Source organism: Sinohyriopsis cumingii, chromosome 11 (genome assembly GCF_028554795.1).
Source record: "Sinohyriopsis cumingii isolate HCF-2022 chromosome 11, ASM2855479v2, whole genome shotgun sequence".
NCBI lineage: Eukaryota > Metazoa > Mollusca > Bivalvia > Unionida > Unionidae > Sinohyriopsis > Sinohyriopsis cumingii.
This window is the reverse complement of record NC_142971.1, coordinates 23,016,501-23,038,381: the sequence shown is the minus strand read 5'-3', so window position 1 is coordinate 23,038,381 and position 21,881 is coordinate 23,016,501. Positions and strand designations below refer to the sequence as shown.

General features: G+C 36.4%; 1 protein-coding gene across 3 annotated transcripts in view; it reads left to right on the top strand.

Moving 5' to 3' along the window:
* The window catches only part of LOC149787768 (uncharacterized), a 46,026-nt gene extending 24,460 nt beyond the window's left edge, over positions 1–21,566 (top strand). For 2 of the 3 annotated variants that reach the window (XM_089973961.1, XM_089973962.1), the window contains exons 4-6: positions 8,306–8,386; positions 10,327–10,353; positions 14,386–21,566. In XM_089973961.1, coding sequence (XP_089830087.1) covers positions 8,306–8,386; positions 10,327–10,353; positions 14,386–14,860 — 583 coding nt within the window. In that variant the 3' untranslated portion in view covers positions 14,861–21,566. The remainder of the gene's footprint in view (positions 1–8,305; positions 8,387–10,326; positions 10,354–14,385) is intronic. The other variant, XM_089973963.1, reaches the window with a different exon arrangement.
* The last annotated feature ends 315 nt before the right edge of the window (positions 21,567–21,881 follow it).

Genomic DNA, 21,881 nt, shown 5'->3' with positions numbered 1-21,881 from the left:
ATACTGCTAAGATTTCTAGTTATTTATTTCATTCTGAAACAAACTGATCTTGTGACATCCAAACATCCTCTTAGGGAAATACAAATTTATACTGATAAGATTTCTAGTTATTTATTTCATAAAAATGCAGCAAAATTCTATTCATTTGTGGAAATTATGTACAACTTGTCTCCTGTATTGAAGAACTTAATGCAACATGGATTTTCCCTTTAATCTTATTATATCTAAATAACATGTACCTACTATGAACAGTGTAGATCCAGAGCTGTCTTTCTGTCACTATTACCATGCTTACCTTACTAAGTCCTCTCATCCGAGCTCACAGTTTCAAACTCCCATTACATGGAATATTCCAAAACAGAAAAGAACCCCAGAACCAGTTGTAATACAAGTCATTGAATTGTGCCAAATACTCGTCACTTTTCCTTAGACACTTGGATCAATATTTTCTTGGAAAATTACCATTATTTGCATGTTTTAATAATAAGAAAATTTGCACAATATAATTGTAATTTTCCATTTCAGATGAGTGATAATTTAGGGCATTTTTTGGCACTGTGTTCATCTAGAAGGTCTCTTTTTGCTCTCATTACTTACCCAGTTGTAGGGTTATCAATTCCTCCTTTGTGGTGGTTCCATCATTTTATTTTTATACTTGCTAAAGCAATACTTGATTATACTTTTGCCTAGGGTAGGGATTGCTGATCTTTTATGGTTTTGGAAGCCTAGTTAAGGTGATATAAGAGAGCATGTCTGCCTAAGTAGAGAAAGCAGTGAAATCACCCTGAATCATCTGATGGAGGTTTGCTTGCTAGATCTTCATTACATAACCAGTCTTTGAGTATCAATTACTGGTCAGGGGAGTCCCATCAGTGGGACAGGGATTAGGATAATACGAATGAAAAGGAGTCCTCCCCTACCAGACAGTTGAGGAGGAAATGAGCAGAGTCCTCCCCTACCAGATAGTTGAGGAGGAAATGAGCAGCGTCCTCCCCTACCAGACAGTTGAGGAGAAAATGAGCAGTTGCATGATATAGATAACCATATCAGAGGATCAGGAGGTGTTTCCAAACCCATTAAAAGTCTGCTACTAAGGGCTGTCCACTCCCATTGAAGGGTTGTGCAATGAAGATACCCTACTCTCTAGTCTTCCCCTCATCAGAGGTACACTGGGTTGGGAAGTCCCATCTTCCCACTGGAGTGGAAGCAGGACAGTGCTATCCTTTTGGTTGTGGTATACTCAAATGAGTTCACAGAGGGATTGTCTGAGACTCCTCCCTCTTTCCCAAGGGAACATGGGGGAAGGGGTCAGAAACTCAAACCCTCTCCTGCTGTGCATTTCTCTTCCCAGGATCCCCATGAGTGTTCAGCTAGCCCTGTGCAATAAAATGCCCTAACATGATTCCCCAAGGAAGACTGTACTTCCACCCTCTCCATTGTCTCCTGGCAAACTGGAAACCACTCAAGTATCCCCCATTGGCTCAGATTCCTCTGGGAACAGATTTTCATCACCACTTGAGTTGGTGAGCCGATTGGGGACAATTTCTTGCCAGAGTCCTATGCATAACCCCTAACCCTACTTCTGTCAGCACATGGATATGTCAGATTCTTGTTGGTGTTGTTCACCTATTGTCAGAATGGATAGGTCTTCAGTGTTCTTGGTCATGGGAAGAAGCTACCCTTCACATAAACAATTTGGAAATGAAAGTATGGTTCAAAAAGGGGTGTGTCAGCCACATAAAGAGTCTTCATGTGGCGCTCTCTTCTAGGACATTATTAACATCATGTCTCGGAAGACTGGAAAGTACAGATGCTGCTCCATTTTACATGGAGGTTTGGAACTTTCTTAATGATTAGTCTTTTAGGTGATGTACCTATGTGTTTGGCATATTGGAGGCAAAACAAATATTCTGGCAGACAGTTTGTTCTAGGAGAGGCTAAATAGTCCTTATGGAATGACTGTTGTTCACGCTGTGAGTGAAAATTTTGGTGGACTTGTTCACGATGTGACTGAAGAATAGGTTCCCTTTTTTATATCTCCCCAGTCCCAGATTAGATAGCCTGGGCAATGGATGTCTTTGGTCTAAATTGGGATTCCCTGTTCGGTTACACCATCCCACCCTTGACCACCGCTCAGGTCGTCCAGATAGCCCCTCTGTGTCCCAATGACTTGTTCAATGATCTGTTTGGCCTGTTGATAGACTAACCCAGGACATTACTTTAGAAGAGGGACGCGCTAATGCAGTACAGGGGTCTTTTCTACACTACAGATTCTCCAGTTTCACACTTGGTACATCTCAAGTGATCAATCTGCCAACACAAGTTTTCAAATAAGGTTGCCAACTGTGTCATACAGGCCAAGAGATGGTCCATGTCTGAAGTCTGTGATATAAAGTGGTTAATCTTTTTTGCTATTGGTACAGTAGGAAATGTGTTAATCCTAGCTGCCTCTCTCTCTTTCTCTGAACACAGCGGCTGATTTTCTTCTCCTGTTTGAAGACTGAATGTTTGGTTCCCACACTATTTAGGGTCTATATGGCAGCCTTGTTCAACATGCTTCAGGTTCTTAAAGGGTCAGGCCATTGGTCTGGAAAATCATCTTTCCGATCTTATGAAGTATTTTTAGCTGCAGATACCTGTATCTCACTCACTAATGTCTAAATGGAATCTCTTTTGTGTTGTGGGCATTGCCCCAAAAAAAACTTAAGAACCACTGGTTGATGCTGTCATTGAGATACTCACCCAGAAAACATTTTCCTAGTCTTCATGCCTTGTCAGTAGAGAAAGGTTGTTTATAGTTCCAAAGCAGTTATGGGTCTGTTTTTCTCCTTCATCAACTGAAAGTTGAAAAACCAGCTTCGTTAAATATCCTGCTCCCTTTAGAAATCCACAGTCTACTGGTGATGATCAAAATATAGACTTTGATACCCAATTAGGGCATTACAGATGTATCTGGCCATATCTTTGATATCGAATTAGGGCATTACAAATGTATCTGGCCATGTCTTTGATACCCAACTAGGGCATTACAGATGTATCAGGCCATGTCTTTGATATCGAATTAGGGCATTAAAATGTATCTGGCCATGACTTTGATACCCAATTAGGGCATTACAGATGTATATGGCCATGTCTTTGATACCCAATTAGGACATTACAAATGTATCTGGCCATGTCTTTGATATCCAATTAGGGCATTACAGATGTATCTGGCCATGTCTTTGATACCCAATTAGGGCATTACTGATGTTTCTGGCCATGACTTTGATACCCAATTAGGGCATTACTGATGTATCTGGCCATGTCTTTGATACCCAATTAGGGCATTACAGATGTATCTGGCCATGTCTTTGATACCCAATTAGGGCATTACAGATGTATCTGGCCATGTCTTTGATACCCAATTAGGGCATTACAGATGTATCTGGCCATGTCTTTGATACCCAATTAGGGCATTACAGGTGTATCTGGCCATGACTTTGATACCCAATTAGGGCATTACAGATGTATCTGGCTATGACTTTGATACCCAATTAGGGCATTACAGATGTATCTGGCCATGACTTTGATACCCAATTAGGGCATTACAGCTGTATCTGGCCATGACTTTGATACCCAATTAGGGCATTACAGCTGTATCTGGCCATGTCAAGGGGGAAAACAAAGGGTAGGGAAAGAAGCTCTTCTTACCTAATGATAGACTTGACTGATATCTTGGCATCCATTTCCAGGTGGATTGCTTTCGCTATCAAGAGAGCTGTCACTGAGAGGGACGTTTTGTTCTTGAAATTGAATGGTCATGAAGACAGGGCTTATGTACTTTATTGGCCTATATTCATCTTTCATCACTGGATGTTGTTGTTAAGAGAGCTGCATTTTGGCATTCTCACATCTAATCCTTATACCTTCAGCCTTTGGTATACAAGGGTGAAGGATTTCTTTTCCTTGGGCACAAAAATAGGCCCAATCTGATGCCAACTTGCAACACCTACTGTAATAATGATTATATTAATTTTAGGGGCCCCGAGTGGCCGAGTGGTCTAAAGCGCTCACCGTTCCGGATCACTGCCATCTCACCTCTGTCTGCGTATGTTCGAGTCCAAGGCTCGGCTAGCGTGGGTACGTGGGAAAGCCTGCCAGTAGCTTCTCGTGGGTCGGTGGTTCTTTCCTGGGTTTTCCAGGGTTCTTCCTCCACCAGTTATACTGGCCGCCATATATGGCCTATCTTGTGCTGAAAAATGGCGTTAAACCCTAGAACAACAACAACAATATTAATTTTATACCTGTCTCTTATTTTGTAGGCCATTAGCTTCACTCAGCAATTTATTATTGTTATTGAAATGTAGTAGGTGGGACACATTTTAATAATGTTATACTTGCAAGGTTCCCTCCTTCCACCCCACTTTGATTTGATGGTTCCAAGTCAAAATAGAGTAGTATCTCACATGAGCCAAAGGGGCCCTGAGTGGCCGAGTGGTCTAAAGCGCTCTCCATCACTGCCATCTCACCTCTGTCTGTGTAGGTTCGAGTCTCGGATTCAGCCAATGTGGGTATATGAGAAAGCTTGCCAGTGGCTTCTTGTGGGTCAGTGGTTCTTTCCGGGGTTTTCCCGGGTTCTTCCTCCACCATTAATACTGGCCGCCATGTATAGCCTATCATGTGCTGAACAATGGTGTTAAACCCTAAAACAACAACACATGAGCCAGTGATATGGTGGTCAGACAAGTCAGGTTCTGAGTTTGGTCTGTACTAGAATTCTACAATGTTCCATATTATGGGAGATTAGAATTATGAGCTTGGATGAGGACACTTGGCCTCTCGGAAGGTAATCATGATAGGTAAGTATTATATTACTAAAATTAGTTTTAGCAATTCTAAAAACTAAATTTATAAAAACTCATTTTGTTGCAGTGTTATTCACCTCCCAGTGCAATGATATTTAAAAACAGATGTGATGGTACATTTTAGCTCTACTGGTTATAGATCAGGAAAGCTTATAGATGGTCTGTTGTCTGTCATCTGTCCATTCATAGCACAAGTTTGTTATTGCTATCCTAAAAAATACTTGGAGGATTCCCATGAAACTTAACATGTTACATTCATCCTATGATTTTGTTGGTCCTCAGTGAAACTGGACAGACACCTAGTATCATCACCACAGTTGTAATCTTGAAAATTGTGTTATCAGTATTTCTTTTTTTAGATAAAGATTCCATATATTGTCTAGTTGGTCCTAAAATAAAAATTATTTCAGCTGAAGTTCTTGTTGCTACTCGTCTAGAACAGAAAGTCATATTGACATTAGGTTTTCACCTGAAGACTTCTTATGGTATCTGGTTGGTCCTAAGTGAGAATGACTCCACTCAGGTATCCAATATGGCCACCAGGGCCGGTATTGAAAAACCTGTTATTGCTACTCCCGCTGAATGGACAGTCATGTCTTCATGTGAATTTCACTAAAAGACTTCTTTTGATGTCCAGTTAGTCCAAGATGAAAATGGTGTCAACCCAAGATCAGTATGGCCACCATCTTGAAAATCTTGCTACTGCTACTCTTTCTGAATGGAAAGTTGTATCGGCATCAGGTTTTACCAGAAATCTTGTGATAATGTTTAGTTGGTTCAAAATGAAAATGGAGCGGCCTGGATCTCCCATATGGGCACCTCATTGACTATCTTGAAAATATTGTTATTGCTATTTGTCCTGAATGAAAAGTATTATCAGCATGGAGTTTTTCAGAGGAAGACTTTATAAGGTGTCTGTTAGGTCTTAAATAAAAATTACGCTGATCCAGTATCCAATATGGACAGTAACTATCTTGAAATCTTAACGATACTCCTCTTTAATGAAAAGTCATATCAACATTGGATTTCACCAGAAGAATTCTAGTTGGTAGTAAACAAAAATGGCCCCAATTTGACATCCAGGATGGCACTATGGCAGCCATTTTGAAATCAAGTTATTGCTTCTTCTCAAGTTACATTTGACATGGAGTTTTAACTGATGGACTTATTATGATATTGACTTGGTTGTGAATGAAGATGGTGCCGATCTGACCTCAAATATGGTTTCCACAATGCATATACTGTCACTAATTCTCCTGTATGGATGGTCATTTCCAGATGGGTTTTTACCAAGCATTATATAATGATGCTCAATTTTTCCCAAATGATAATGGTTCTAATCTTTTATCTAATATGCCTGCCGCAGTGTTTGATTGAAAATCTTGTTGCTAAAGAAGATCAGAGATGATTTTAGCACTCTGCAGTTAAAAAGAAAAAGGTCTTGTCGTAAATTCCTTCAAACTCATTTTGAACACTTTAGCACAAGTCCCATTGAGGGACTCCTGTTTAGCTGTGTTGGTCATAGACCAGAATATCTTAGGGATGGTCTGTTGTCTGTTTCCACAAGTTTATTATAGTTACTCCTAAACTACCTGAAGGAATGCCGTGAAAAGTTACACACACATTCATCCAAATGTCTGGTTGGTCCTAAATGTAAATGGTGCTCTTAGATATCCATTATGAAAATATTATTGCTATTTCTCCGGAACAGATGGTCATATCAACATGGCATTTTCACTAAAAGACTTCTATAGATATCTACTTGGTCCTAAATTAAAATGGCGCCAACCGGACTTCTAATATGGTTATAACAGCAGCCATCTTGAATTTTGCTTTTAATTGCTACTCTTGATGAACAGAAAGTTATGTCAGCTTGGAATTTTCACAGGGAGACTTCCTTTGGTGTCTAATTGGTCTTAAATAAAAATGGTGCCAATCTGGTATCCAATATTGCTGCCATTGTGGCTATTTTGAAAATGTTTTAGCATCTCCTCTCATTTCATAAATGCGGGCAGATCTGGGTCTCTACAGTTTTTTGGGAGTAATCAGTAGAACAAAAAGCATAGACCCAGATATGCCCGTGCATTATGCAACAGTAGGTCATGGTCTGTGTTGTTTGCATTTGGACTCTGCTTATAAGCAAGCATATATGGTAAGGGGCACTCTTTCTGATGCACAGTTTTGGAAAAGGAGAAAAAGGCTTGATGAACAGAATTTGTGGTTTGATGCAGAATTCAATACTGTTTTGTGTGTTGGTTTCAACACAAGATTGGTCATGTGACAGGTGTGTCAGTGATATCAAAAGAATTGCCAAATGTGTGAACACATCATATACTCTTAATTTTGACCCATAGTCATAACATAAGGGTAAGTGAACAAAAGTTTCCCACATACATCATTATTGCCAGGCAGCATAGGTTGTCGCTACAAATGCATGTTGTGACAACATAATATGATACAACTGTGTAACAAAAGGACATCATACAACTTTGTAATAACAGTACATCATACAACTTTTGACTTTAACATCATCTGACTCAAAAGATATATCACAGTGTCTTGTGAAAGAAAATTACGACTGAAGGTAGTAAACAATCAAACAAGCATATTTATTTGAACATTTTAATGAAAGAAAAACCTCATAAAGATGTTGAACGACCGTGTAAGCAACATTAATAAATTAGAGTAATAATGAGCAGTTTCTTGCGTGTGTACTTTCTGATATTAAGTGTGGACTAATTGTTTTGTTTTTGTTGAGAAAGATTGTTTTCCACATGCCAGAACAAATTGTCTGACAGAAGGTACACATATACATGAGTGCATATTCTTTTCTGGAGTTTTATGGGTAATTTTGACATGGCGATATAACCAGGCCATATCTAGCTGGTTTAGCAGTTTGTGTGACGTCAGCCACATTGGAATGTTAGAATTGAATCTGCTGTTTGAGTACAGATTTTTCATTTATATCTTTGTCTGCAAAAGCATAGTGAGATCCGGGTGTCAAATTTTTGGAAGCAGCAGCAGGGTTGTTGGCATTAGGAGTTAGAGACAAGTCAGACACTGCTGGTACATCAGAGCATTGAGTGCAGGTGACAGATGAGCCCATATAAAAATGAAAATCTTTCATCAGATGATTTGTAAAAAAATTATTTTGATTGTTGATTATGTAAAAATATGGTCATATGTGGCTGTTTAAATTATAAGATTGTTCAAACATCCTGTCTCAGTATTTTTCCTCATATCTTTTAGGAAATGTTTGATATCTTGAATGCAGAAAATCATTTATCATCACTCTTATGTCAGTAGATTTTCATTAATGGCATGTGTATTGACAAATCTAATATTTCTTATTGAGCTATGAATTCATTTCAAAAGGGCTCTTTTTTATTGTTTTGGTTTGGTTTAGTAATAAATACTGTCTTATGGTTCATGTTTTCGATATTTATTATTGGTTCTTTCAGACGATCCCGAAAAAGCCATTCCAAATCTCAGTCACGCTCTAGGTCCCGCTCTGGTTCGCATCACAAGAAAAGTCAAAGCAGGTAAGAAAGAAAGAAAGAAGTCAGTTCCTTCTTAACTCACTTCTGTGAATTAAAGAAGTACTATATGACTATCCATGGCATTGTCATCACCATCCACACAGATAAAAAGCATACACATACGTACAGCCTCACTGAATCTGAACTACTCTTTCTTCGGAGGTCCTTGAAACAGGTTTGGAGTGGGCTTCATAGTATCTATTTCCTTGGGAGGGGACTTAACATTGTAGATACATATACATTAGTTGTTCATTCTTGTTGAGGTTTCTGCATTTAGCTCAGGATTTTTGTATTATACCTGAACTCATGAATCTCCATGATTCCATGATTGTGTTATACCATGATTCCATGATTGTGTTTTACCATGAATCTCCATGATTGTTTAATACCATGAATCTCCATGATTGTGTTATACCATGAATCTCCATGATTCCATGATTGTGTTATACCATGAATCTCCATGATTCCATGATTGTGTTATACCATGAATCGCATGAATCTCCATGATTGTGTTATACCATGAATCTCCATGATTCCATGATTGTGTAATACCATGAATCTCCATGATTCCATGATTGTGTAATACCATGAATCTCCATGATTCCATGATTGTGTAATACATTGAATCTCCATGATTCCATGATTGTGTTATACCATGAATCCCCATGATTCCATGATTGTGTGATGCCATGAATCTCCATGATTCCATGATTGTGTTGTACCATGAATCTCATGAAACTCGTGAATCTTGGCGAAGGAACGTATTTTGATAAACATTTTAATCTCTTGACAAAAGCGGTCACTGTGAACCAGTATTTCATGCTTCACTGACTAAAGTTAAATTTTAAGTATATTTCTCCACTTCTGTTCATACTGCTGCAAATTCTTTTGCTTTCAAGAGGGATACCTTATTATAATGGTCTGTGGACAGCAGAGTTGTTGTTGTTGTAGGGTTTAACGCCATTTTTCAGCACAAGATATGCTATACATGGCGGCTGTATAATTGGTGGAGGAAGAACCCTGGAAAACCCCAGGAAGAACCACCGACCCACAAGAAGCTACTGGCAGGCTTTTTCATGTACCCACGTTAGCCGAGCCTGAGACTCGAACTCATGCAGACAGAGGTGAGATGGCAGTGATCGTAACGGTGAGCGCTTTAGACCGCTCTTCCACTCAGGGCCCCAGACAGCAGAGTAAATGGGAAGTTGAAACTACATTAGTTCTGTGGACACAATTTTCCCATTTTCCACATATTATGTAGAAGAATTGATGTGTAAGTTTAATATTTAATGGAAACAAAATTTGTGAAAGTAGTTGTATACATTCTACATGTCACAGAGTTAACGGGTTGTGATCATTCAATGAGTTTCATATTAAATGAACACAACCATAGGATTTCATTTATGACATACACAAAAATGATTCAAGTAAATCACATTGATTTACATTTGTAATGGTATATTTGCTTAATATGATATCACATGCAATCTCATGCTATATTTGTGATATCACATGCAATATTATGCTATATTTGTGATATCACATGCAATAGTATGCTATATTTGTGATATCACTTGTAATATTATGCTGTAATTGTGATATCACATGGAATATTATGCTATATTTGTGATATCACATGCAATATTATGCTATCATTGTGATATCACATGGAATATTATGCTATATTTGTGATATCACATGCAATATTCTGCTATAATTGTGATATCACATGAAATATTATGCTATGTTTTGTGTATTGGCATGTCAAACATCTCAAGTTGTTCAAAACAAAAGTATATGAGTGAGGTCATCTCACAAATTTGTGTCTTAGCTATATGAATTTTAGGGAATTATAATTGTATATCTATATGTAAAACTAAAAGTTTACTGTTAAAAAATTATAAATGTTGTTCTGTGCTAATGACAAATAACATTTTCTTCAGACCTGATGAGAATAAGGAATCAGCCAAGTATGTACTGAAAATCAGAATATTTTCCTGAGTTAATTTTGTTGGGTGGGGGTGGCTGTGAGAGGGAGCTCTTTTTCAGTGATAGTAAAATAAAATTGTTGTATTGAATGTTAAAATAAATAGTATGACCCTGACAGAATTCTGTCACCATGAAATTATCCATTTACCCCAAAATATGACATTATTTTCACCATGAAATCATTTCTTTACCACCCCCACCACAAAATTTTATCTCAATGAATATTTCTGATTTTACAATGTTTCTTAATTTTTTGTGTGGTTTTGGGAAGAGAAAGTATGCAAGAGAGTTGATCTCTGCTTCATTCTTTCTTTAATAATGGTGGTAGACTTGAAGGGATTTAAATTAACACATTTCAGGCTTCAGACATACTAACACATAAAAGTAAGTTGTAATTTTGATTGAACATATTTGGGGAAGCTTCACCTTTTGGGAAACTAGCACTTTCAAAGTTCAAGACAAATTAGACTTAGGTTTTAAAGTACATGTACAATTAGGATACGTATTAGACATGATTTTTCTCCATTTTAAAGCAGAATTCCGCTTTTCTCCTGACTTGAATCAGATTTTTCTTGATACAGTCCGTTTTTTTATATCATCTCCAATCTGGGTTTTTAAAAACGGTCTTTTCACTCTCATTCCACAACACCCCTTTTAAATTATTTGTTTTTTATTGTATTAGTTAGTACATGACTCTCATAAAGAGTATTCTGATTGGTCAAAGATTTTTATTCTTCCAATGAATCTTCATGTAATGGAAACTGATGGCAATGGAAAGAAGAAGCATGATTGCAAAACATGGCGTCCCGAGTTGTTGAGAGAGACCATGACACAAAAAGTTTAAATAAAAGTTTAAAATGATGTATGGGAATGGCTGGAGTGAAAAGTTGACCGAAATTTAGCAGGTCAGTTTATAAGAAAGCTGAACGCTAGAGGACTGGCATTTTATGACCTGTGCTCTACAGTAACCACGGTTGGAAGAGTTTGGAACAGCACCTATAAAAGAAGCTCCATGCGGAAAAACTGATGTTCAGAAGGCATCTGGAAAAAGTGCAATTAATTACTATAAGAAGAAAGATTTCTTGCATGAGAGAACAGATGTAGCCCCGTGTCAAATATGTGCACCGCTTGTTGCCAATACAAGCACCAGCAAGAAAAGGAAAAAGGCTCTCATTGAAAAGGAAAAGAAACAATTGCACATTGAGCCAAAAAAGTCTGTGGTGACAAAAAGGAAGGCTAAAGAAATCTTTGTCAAAGCCGCAAAAAGAGCTCGACTGACATATCAACAGGTTGTGTCCATGGAGAAAAAGACAAGTGAATGTATGGGATTATTTGTATATAGATGATGTACTTGGGTGTTAATTAAACCGATTTGTTACGAAAAAAGAGAAGTATAATATATTTGCTGCAAAAATTGAGAAATTATTGTGACTTAATTACGATGTGAACACTGACATGCACATGAAATAACTTCAGCATCAATATTATGTATGGGGTATCAAGTCAGTCACTTCAAGGCACTCCTATTATGTATGGGATATCAAGTCAGTCACTTCAAGGCACTCCTATTATGTACGGGGTATCAAGTCAGTCACTTCAAGGCACTCCTATTATGTACAGGGTATCAAGTCAGTCACTTCAAGGCACTCCTATTATGTATGGGATATCAAGTCAGTCACTTCAAGGCACTCCTATTATGTACGGGGTATCAAGTCAGTCACTTCAAGGTACTCCTGTTATGTACAGGGTATCAAGTCAGTCACTTCAAGGCACTCCTGTTATGTACGGGTATCAAGTCAGTCACTTCAAGGCACTCCTATTATGTACGGGTATCAAGTCAGTCACTTCAAGGCACTCCTGTTATGTACGGGTATCAAGTCAGTCACTTCAAAGCACTCCTGTTATGTATGGGGTATCAAGTCAGTCACTTCAAGGTACTCCTGTTATGTACAGGGTATCAAGTCAGTCACTTCAAGGCACTCCTGTTATGTACGGGTATCAAGTCAGTCACTTCAAGGCACTCCTGTTATGTACGGGTATCAAGTCAGTCACTTCAAGGCACTCCTATTATGTACGGGTATCAAGTCAGTCACTTCAAGGCACTCCTGTTATGTATGGGTATCAAGTCAGTCACTTCAAGGCACTCCTGTTATGTACGGGTATCAAGTCAGTCACTTCAATGCACTCCTGTTATGTATGGGCATCAAGTCAGTCACTTCAAGGCACTCCTATTATGTACGGGGTATCAAGTCAGTCACTTCAAGGCACTCCTCTTATGTATGGGTATCAAGTCAGTCACTTCAAGGCACTCCTGTTATGTACGGGTATCAAGTCAGTCACTTCAAGGCACACCTGTTATGTACGGGTATCAAGTCAGTCAGTTCAAGGCACTCCTATTATGTACGGGTATCAAGTCCGTCACTTCAAGGCACTCATGTTATGCACAGGTATCAAGTCAGTCACTTCAAGGCACTCCTATTATGTATGGGATATCAAGTCAGTCAGTTCAAGGCACTCCTATTATGTACAGGTATCAAGTCAGTCACTTCAAGGCACTCATGTTATGTACGGGTATCAAGTCAGTCACTTCAAGGCACTCCTATTATGTACGGGATATCAAGTCAGTCACTTCAAGGCATTCCTCTTATGTACGGGTATCAAGTCAGTCACTTCAAGGCACTCCTATTACGTATGGGGTATCAAGTCAGTCACTTCAAGGCACTCCTATTATGTACGGGATATCAAGTCAGTCACTTCAAGGCATTCCTCTTATGTACGGGTATAAAGTCAGTCACTTCAAGGCACACCTATTATGTAGGGGTATCAAGTCAGTCACTTCAAGGCACTCCTATTATGTATGGGGTATCAAGTCAGTCACTTCAAGGCACTCCTGTTATGTACGGGGTATCAAGTCAGTCACTTCAAGGCACTCCTGTTATGTACGGGGTATCAAGTCAGTCACTTCAAGGCACTCCTGTTATGTACGGGGTATCAAGTTTTAATTTATTTCAGTTTGCATTAAATTTCACATTTAACTTCATGGTTCGTAGAAAATGCTTGTTTGGGTGTGGGAATTTGGTAAGGTTTTTGACTAACATTTTACTACGTAAATTTTGCATGGCACTATCTACAATTTCACTGCTTTACTTTTAAAACGTACAAATATACATACCAATATACACATATAGGCTGTCCTGTTTAACTTTAAAACACACACACACACACACACACACACACACACACATATATATATATATATATATATATATATATATATATATATATATATATATATATATATATATATATATATATATATATATATACCTACATACATATATAGGCTATGTTGTTTAACTGTAAAACATATACCTATATACATACCAACATACACAAATAGGCATATATGCATACATGCATACATACATACACACACACACACACACACACTCACACACACATACATACATGTTGTCCATCTGGAAGAAAATAGCAATCACTTTCCAATTGTATATAAGAATTTAAATGAAAATTGATTTTCCTCAAAATGTTGTCATTTCTGTGAAAATATATGACTTGACAGTTGATTTAGATTTCACCATAGGTATTATTACATATAAACATCAACATAATGCATGTCTTGTGTGATATGCATGAAATGCACTTTACCTTGATATTACATTATCTAGATATATATTACATTACCTTGATATTACATTATCATACATTTACCTTGATATTACATTATCATACATTTACCTTGATATTACATTATCAGATACAGTTAAGATTTGTTTTCTTTTAGTATTACAATTTGAATTTTTTTTTGTTTTAAAATAAATGGAAATGGATTGATTTGCAAAGCTCAACAGTTTTTGTAATTTTTGTATATTAAGTCATCCAACCATAAGGTTTTCACTGTAGTATTGGACCAGGTATCATTTACAGGGATAATTCAGATATAATGGCTTTAAATATTAAAGATGATATATATATATATCCTTTTCATTCAGGAGTCGGTCACAATCTCAGAGTAAGAGAAGCAGAAAAGAATCTGACAAGTCCAAGTCAGAGAAAAAGTCCAAGTCCCATGATCGAAGCAAGAATAAGGAGTCCTCCAAATCTCCACTGCATAAAGAGTCTGCTAGTAAGTCGCCCAAGGAGAAGGCATCCTCTAGCAAATCGTCAAAGGACAAGGAAACATCTAGATCACCTAGAGCTGTAGACCAAGAAACTTCAAGTTCAAGATCTCCAGCACAACAACAACAAGAGGCATCCGAAGAAAGACAGCATCAGGATTCACCATCTCCAGCTGATAAGATGAGTGGCTCAGGGTCACCAAATGCCAGAAGGTCAGTGACACCTGATGACAGGTCAAGGTCTAGATCACCATGTAAGAGGTCAAGGTCAAGATCACCTGCTGCTGATTCCAGGAGTCCTGAGCATGAAGTGTCTCCCGCCAGTGGAGAAGGAGATGGTTATTTATAAACTTTAGGTTCAAGTTTTTCTTTTTTTTTTTAATGATCATTGGCGATTATCATTTTATTTTAGTTAACTCTAAGAAGATGAACAAAAAAATAGTACTTTCATTATTGGAGTTCATCAGAGAGACAAAAAAGACTCAGTTTGGATCTCAGAGATAGAGAATCTAAGTCAGAATATTATTGCAAGACCAGTACATACTGTTCATTCAGATGCAATAATAATTTTGTGGAAGATTCAATCCCTCCATGCATTTGCCAGTGTCCATTCTCTTTTACCAAATATAGTTTATATTAGTAATTATAGTTACAAACTTTATGGTCTTACTAAAAGTATCAACTGTGTATAGTGCAACTGGATTTTCATGTTGAATTTTATCAGTCGATGGTGGCAAGACAGAATTAAGTAAATCATTACTCATAATAGTGTGTTGTTTCTCAGGGGTATTTTTCCATTGATGGTATTCATGGAAATAGTAGAAAAATGCTTTTAAAATAAAATAGCAATAATTTCTCCAATAATGTTTCAAATGTTAATATAATTTGTTCTTTGACATAGAATGAAAATGTAGAAAAATATAAATATTATTTATAGCAGTAAGTTTACAACAATAAAAATGATCATGGATAACAGTATCTTCAAAATTATGTTCTTTGATCAGATCCTGTGTGAATCAGGATCACAGCAACCCTCCAAGTAATCAGTATTCTCAATACTTTCATTTTGAATAATGGGGACAGTACTCTTTCATTGCAATTGATTGTAATAAATATTGGGGGCAGTACTCTGTTATTTGCTATTGATTGCTTTTGACTATTAGGGGCAGTATTCTATTATTTGCTGTTGATTGCACATGAATATTGGGGAAAGCACTCTTATTTGCTATTGATTGCACTTGAATAATGGGGGCAGTACTCTATCATTTGGTATTAATTGTTTTTGAATATTGTGGGAGCATGCTTTCATTTTATTGCTATTGAATGGGTGGGGCAGTACTCTGTCTTTTTCTACTGATTGCTATTGAATAATGGGGGGCAGTAATCAAATCTTGTTTCAGTTGATTTATATTGAATATTGGGGGTGTAACTACTCAATCTTTTTCTATTGATTGCTTTTGAATAATGGAGGGGGGAAGTACGCTATCGTTTTTTGTTAATTGTTTTTGAAACACTATAGTCATCAATGAAATCAGATTGTTATATTCAGTAGATTGGCATTCCCAGTTCTGTCCATTACCATGAATCGTGATATTTCAGAGTTGTTCACTTTTGCCTATTACTAAAAATTCAGCATATATGCTACATATTTTATTACTACTGCATTGTAAAATTTTTGGCAAAGCAAATCATGAATTTTACATGCTTGTGAAATTATCTTTAAAAAAATGTATAGTTATCAGTTTGAAGCAGTAACGAATCCAGAATTGTATAAGTCATTATCGTCATCAATTCATCATCATGTGGAGATTTCTCAGTATTTTAGTGTGGCTTCAGTTTCGCTAACTTGGCCATTAAGGCCGAGGGAATGTTGATACGGCCTTGAGTTTGTCTTCTTTTGTTCATCCATCTGTCAGAAATTGCTTGTAACCACTCAGTAGTCCATATTTCACTTCTGACCACTTAGCCACCAGGTGCCCCCAGTTAAATAGGTAAAACCTATACAATATAAAGCCTGGGAGACCGTTTGCATTAGGATGTATTCCTATAGTACTACATAAACCTGTACTGTGTTTCTACACTACTATTGACCTGCCAGCCCTTATGATTTGACCATAAGTCATACTTAAATAACCTTTAAAGTACTGACTTATGGAATAATAACAAAATTTACAAAAAGATGTTGCAATAAAATCTGGATACTGGCTTGTCTGTGTTCGATCTGGATTTGGGTTCATATTAGATTTGTTGGTGTTCATCAGGCAACCAGTCTAACTTTACTAGCATAACTCAGATGCTTTAAACTGCCCATAATTTTCATTCAAAATGCCTACATTATCAAGCTGCCACCTCTTTAGTATTTTCCAATGAAGGAAAACACGTTGGAAGATGAAAAAACTAAGCTTCTTAAAAAGTTTTAAAAATCAGCATGCAAGTGTAAAAAATAATATTCTAATTCTTGGGGGTGGGGGAGTCAGGAAAGGCCAAATTATGTTTTTATTGGACATCATGTGTTGAGTATGTCTCTTAGCAGGAGAGGTGATAGCCATTGCCACATGAAATTCAGAATAAACCCAAAGATTGTCAGGTTGGGAGATGGAACATGAAGCGTTTGACCTCCATGGGGTTTGAAACTGCAGTTTTTTAAAAACTGAACTGGAGGTAATTAAGGTGTAAGTGTACTTGACAAACTTTTTACTTGAGCATATTGTTTTGCCTTCACTATATCAGCCTCAGATCACACTTCTGAACTGTCTGTTTAAATGGCTGTTTTCCAAGCCAACAATACTATTGCGTGTTATTTTGTTATACCTTACTGTGAATTGGTCTAACTTACAGAAAAATATTGTTTACTGAGAAAGTTTTCTTGTTGGCAAGGCTGCTGTCATGGAAGTCTTTGTTAGTACAAACATCCACAGATATCACTATGATGTACATTTAACATAGGAATTTGGTAGATATATGCTATTATACTTTGCATTCGAGAAAGTTAATGAAGAGATGCATCATCACAGAAGTAGGTCACCGTGACCTATATTTAATTCTTAGCTGACCTTGTTAAAATTGTTTTAAGTTTATTTCACAAGCTGTGTTTATGCAAGAATCATCCAACTGGATGATTGTTTGCATATATTAGTACCATACCCTTGCCACAAAAGAATGTCTGACACTGACTTTCATTTCACATTTTACTGGCTTAAGTTAAGTTATGCAGTTAACTCATGCCCAAATAGGTTTAAGCACCCAGTATATATTCTGATATACTGAGATTTATGAAACCTTGTTGGGTTATTCATCTTGAATACTCTTATCAGCACAAAAATAGGTCACTAGCTTATATTTCATGCATCACAGATTTTGGTTAGATGCTGTGTTATTCAGTGGTAAACTTTCCATATTAATGATTCTGCATTATATATTTTGATATATTGCATTCAGAAGGTTTGCTGTGTACTGCACAGGTATAGGCATTAGGTGAGTGGACTGCATGCTGTATGCTTTACACTGAGGTCTCAACTGTAGTGGTCAGTCTGTGTAAGTATTGATACAAGAACTATATTCTGCTGGCTGTCACTTCAAGGTTACTGAAGCCAACTTTCAGCCAGTAAAATTGGCTTTATGGGGCAGCCAGTGATAGTTTTTCAAGCAGATTTCACAAGCAATGATTTTTAGAAATTAACACAAAACTTATACATACCTGTTTATTATTAACTTGCTACCCCTACTTTGATATGATAGAAAATCATATTTTTTATTCTTTTATGTCCTGTTACATTAGGTAGATAGGTATGTGGGTGGTTTGATTTTGTTTTTGTTTTTTATGGCACAGGAACACAGGTTATTTAATGAGTAAAGTACCTTGCCCAAGGACACACCACAGTAGCTGACTCGGGCTGGTCTGATGGTAGGATTTGGAGTCACAACTTTCAGTCATGAGTCTGGCTTCCTATCCAATGTGCCATCACAGTTCCCATGGATGGTTTGACATTATGTCAGCACACTACTGGCCATATATTGCCAGTTACAAATTCAAACTTTAGATATTAACAGGATTAAAGTTCAGCTGTAAAGTAAAAGATTGCAAAAAGATCTTTAGTTGGAAAAGGGACCAAGACCATTTTAGTCTGGATTTATTTTCTGCATGATAATGTTTAGAGTGGTTACTGGAGAGTGAAAGTAGAGGTGAGCTATGTAATTAATTACACTCAGGTTTCATTACCTGTTGCTTGCAATTTCTTACATTTCTTTAAAAAAATCAACTGTTTACCGTCTTCATCAGTGTGTATTAGCAGTGTCATCACATGTACATGTTGAACAGATATTTTGAGAATATGATATTGCATTCATGTGTAAAGTATTTGTGAAAGCTGAATAAATTTTTCTTAATGAGGTCACTAAAAATTGATTACAAAACTCTGTGCAGACCCCAATTTTAGCCTGTTTTCCACTGAAAGTTGTGCATAGTAAATCAGAATTTTTTTTAATGACTAATAGAAATGAAATTTTATTCAAAATTTTATATCGTAAATAATCATAATTCATTTTTGTAACCTTCACATTCTTAAATTGGCTTGTAATTTTGAGTCATATAAATGCAGCTTTTATTTAATGTATTTGAATTATAAATTTGAGAAATTTTTGGTATGATGATCTTGAAACAAAAGGAAATTGTTGATGTATAGTATTCAAGTGACCAAAGTTGTAGTGTACACAACATGAACAAGAGTTTATATAATGGATTTATTGATGTAACATTTCATAAATGCATGACATATTTTTCAGTAGTTGACAAGTTTAATATGAAATGGTGATGTCACGATGTAACAAAATGTCGGGGGAAAAACAGTTTCTAAGACAGTTGGATATATGCGTCATTTCACAACACTAGCTTGCAGTTTACTAAAACAAAAAATAATCTATGATCTTTGTAATACAAATTCATAATCATTGTTGTTTGATAAATACAGACTATATGAACCCCATTGACTATGGCCATCTGCATGAACATCCACAGGAAAAACATTCATGTATAGTTTGTAATTAATTTCCAAGCTTGATTTAATGAATGCTGTAATATATGATGATCAAAGCCAATTATTCAAAGTATTTCAAAAGATAATAACAAATCTCGGGATATAAATTGAGTGCATATATTGTCAAAGCACACGATAAGGGTGCATGGCTACATAAGTAGTTCCTTTCTCGTGTTAGGAACTAACATGTCATAGGTTTCTGCATCACATGATGTAATTTTAACCAAGCTAAATGCTTATTACGAAGGCTACGTAAGAATGTGTATTTAATTTGTATACACCCATCATAGGGAGGTCTGTATTAGGATAATGTCACTCCATTTGTTACCAGTTTGGCATCTAACACTGTAATTTTAGTTTGATATTTTTTTTCTGGATGGCTTACAGTTGGGTTAAGCAAGAACCAAATCAGGTTTGGTCTTGAAAGTGTATGGTTAAGGTCACTCTGCCTGAAAGAAGGAAAATGGTTTCCACACAATAACTCCAATTCTCCACGATCTACAGTTACTGAACTTTGTGGATGGCTTGCATTCAGGGTAAGGAAGAAGCCTATTGATATTTGGGCTCAAAAGGTCAAAGGTAAAAATCACTGACAAATCGCCATAACATTAGTTTCACATCACAGACCTGGCCCAAACTATGTGGATGGATTGCACTCTGGGTAAGGAAGAAGCCTATTTATTTGTGGGGTCACAAACCGAGATTATTCTCACTGATACAAGGAAAATGGTTTCTGCACAAAATTGTCAGTTAACAACAAAAAATTATTAAACTTGGGGCAGGCATTTAATGTGTTCTTTATGGTACTTTTTTCTTCATAAATTTGTTTTTAAGTTGGTGCTTTTATAAGACCATGAAATGAGTTAACTACGGATCATGCATGTCATAGGAAAATGGATATTACAATAGAGTGGACTGGATAATTGGTAACAGTTTAATTTTTACAATCTGTATATAAGGATTTCCTTATGTAAATGTCAAGCACAGGTAGTCTCATCTAACTGCTAATTCAAATAAACATGTATATATTGATCACCTATTCATGTAGACCAATTATAAATAGTAAATGATTGGCTCTTTGACTATCAGATTCATTCCTTTATATCTTGTCGTTTTTCCTGCTTAGGAAGTCGTACTTTTTTAGAAGTGTCTTGATTTAAATAAAGAACTTAAGCAAGGTTTTATTTAATGTTTTGGAAGTAACATCTAGGCATAATCATAATCCAAACCACTTAAAATGGCAGTTATCTTGATGGAGAAATCTTGCCACTGCTGAACTAATCGATTCCATTGTCATGATTTTGAAAGCAGATTTATACAAATCATTTTTCATACAGCAGTTTTAATCAAATGTTCACATAGCTATATAATTACAGAAATAAATGCGTAGGAGGAGTTCAAAGATTTTGTTTTTTAAAGACCAGCACCCATAAATACCCCCACCTTGGAGGATTTAAATACGTTATGGTTTACCACCACAGAGAAAAACAAAGCTGTCATTTAAGGTTTGATGCACAGATGAAAATCTCTTAGAGTAAAACCAAATAGAAGGGTACTGTCAGTCTTTTATTTGTGTTGCTTAAATGTATAGAGTCTATCTGAAAAAGAAGTATGACATTTATATTGTCAGAATTTATTTTTGCATGGTACTTTACAGAAAGTGACCAAAGAGATGTAAATCATTAAATTTTAAATTTATGTAAAATGTAGTGGTGTGGTTTTGTCCAGAAGTGTATCATTTAAAACTGCATATACATCTTCAACTTTCTCGTCAGAGTTAGTTGCCTTTCTAGCATTGATTTATTTCTCAATGAAATTGCATTAAATTTAACTTTTTTAATGTGCATCAGATGCATTTATTTTGATATTTAAGCTGGCACATATGTTGTTACATACTGCCTGCCATCTGAAAACCCTGACATGTCTTGCAGGGTGTGCTCAGAACCCAGTTGATGAGAAAGTGATTGGGATAGCACTTGTTTTCATTTTGATTTTCAAATAAATAAAACAAACTTCATTTGACTTCTTGTCATTTGTGTTTTTATTTTTACAAAGTTTTTGGAACAGTCGTCAGTACTATTGTGTTACTACATAAGCTTAACATAGCCTTGTTATATCATGGATATTCAAACTTTTATATTATTGCCAAATTATTTCATACTTGATTTTAAGTCATTGAAAATTTGGAATGAGTTAGTTATTTTTAATTAATGTGTTAACTGTTTATATTGTATACCGTGTGCTAAAACGGAATGCTATGGATATTCCATTTATTCATAGGTCAGATATTTGCATTTTTATCAAATAAAATCTTTAATATCCTTCAAGGTACTCAAT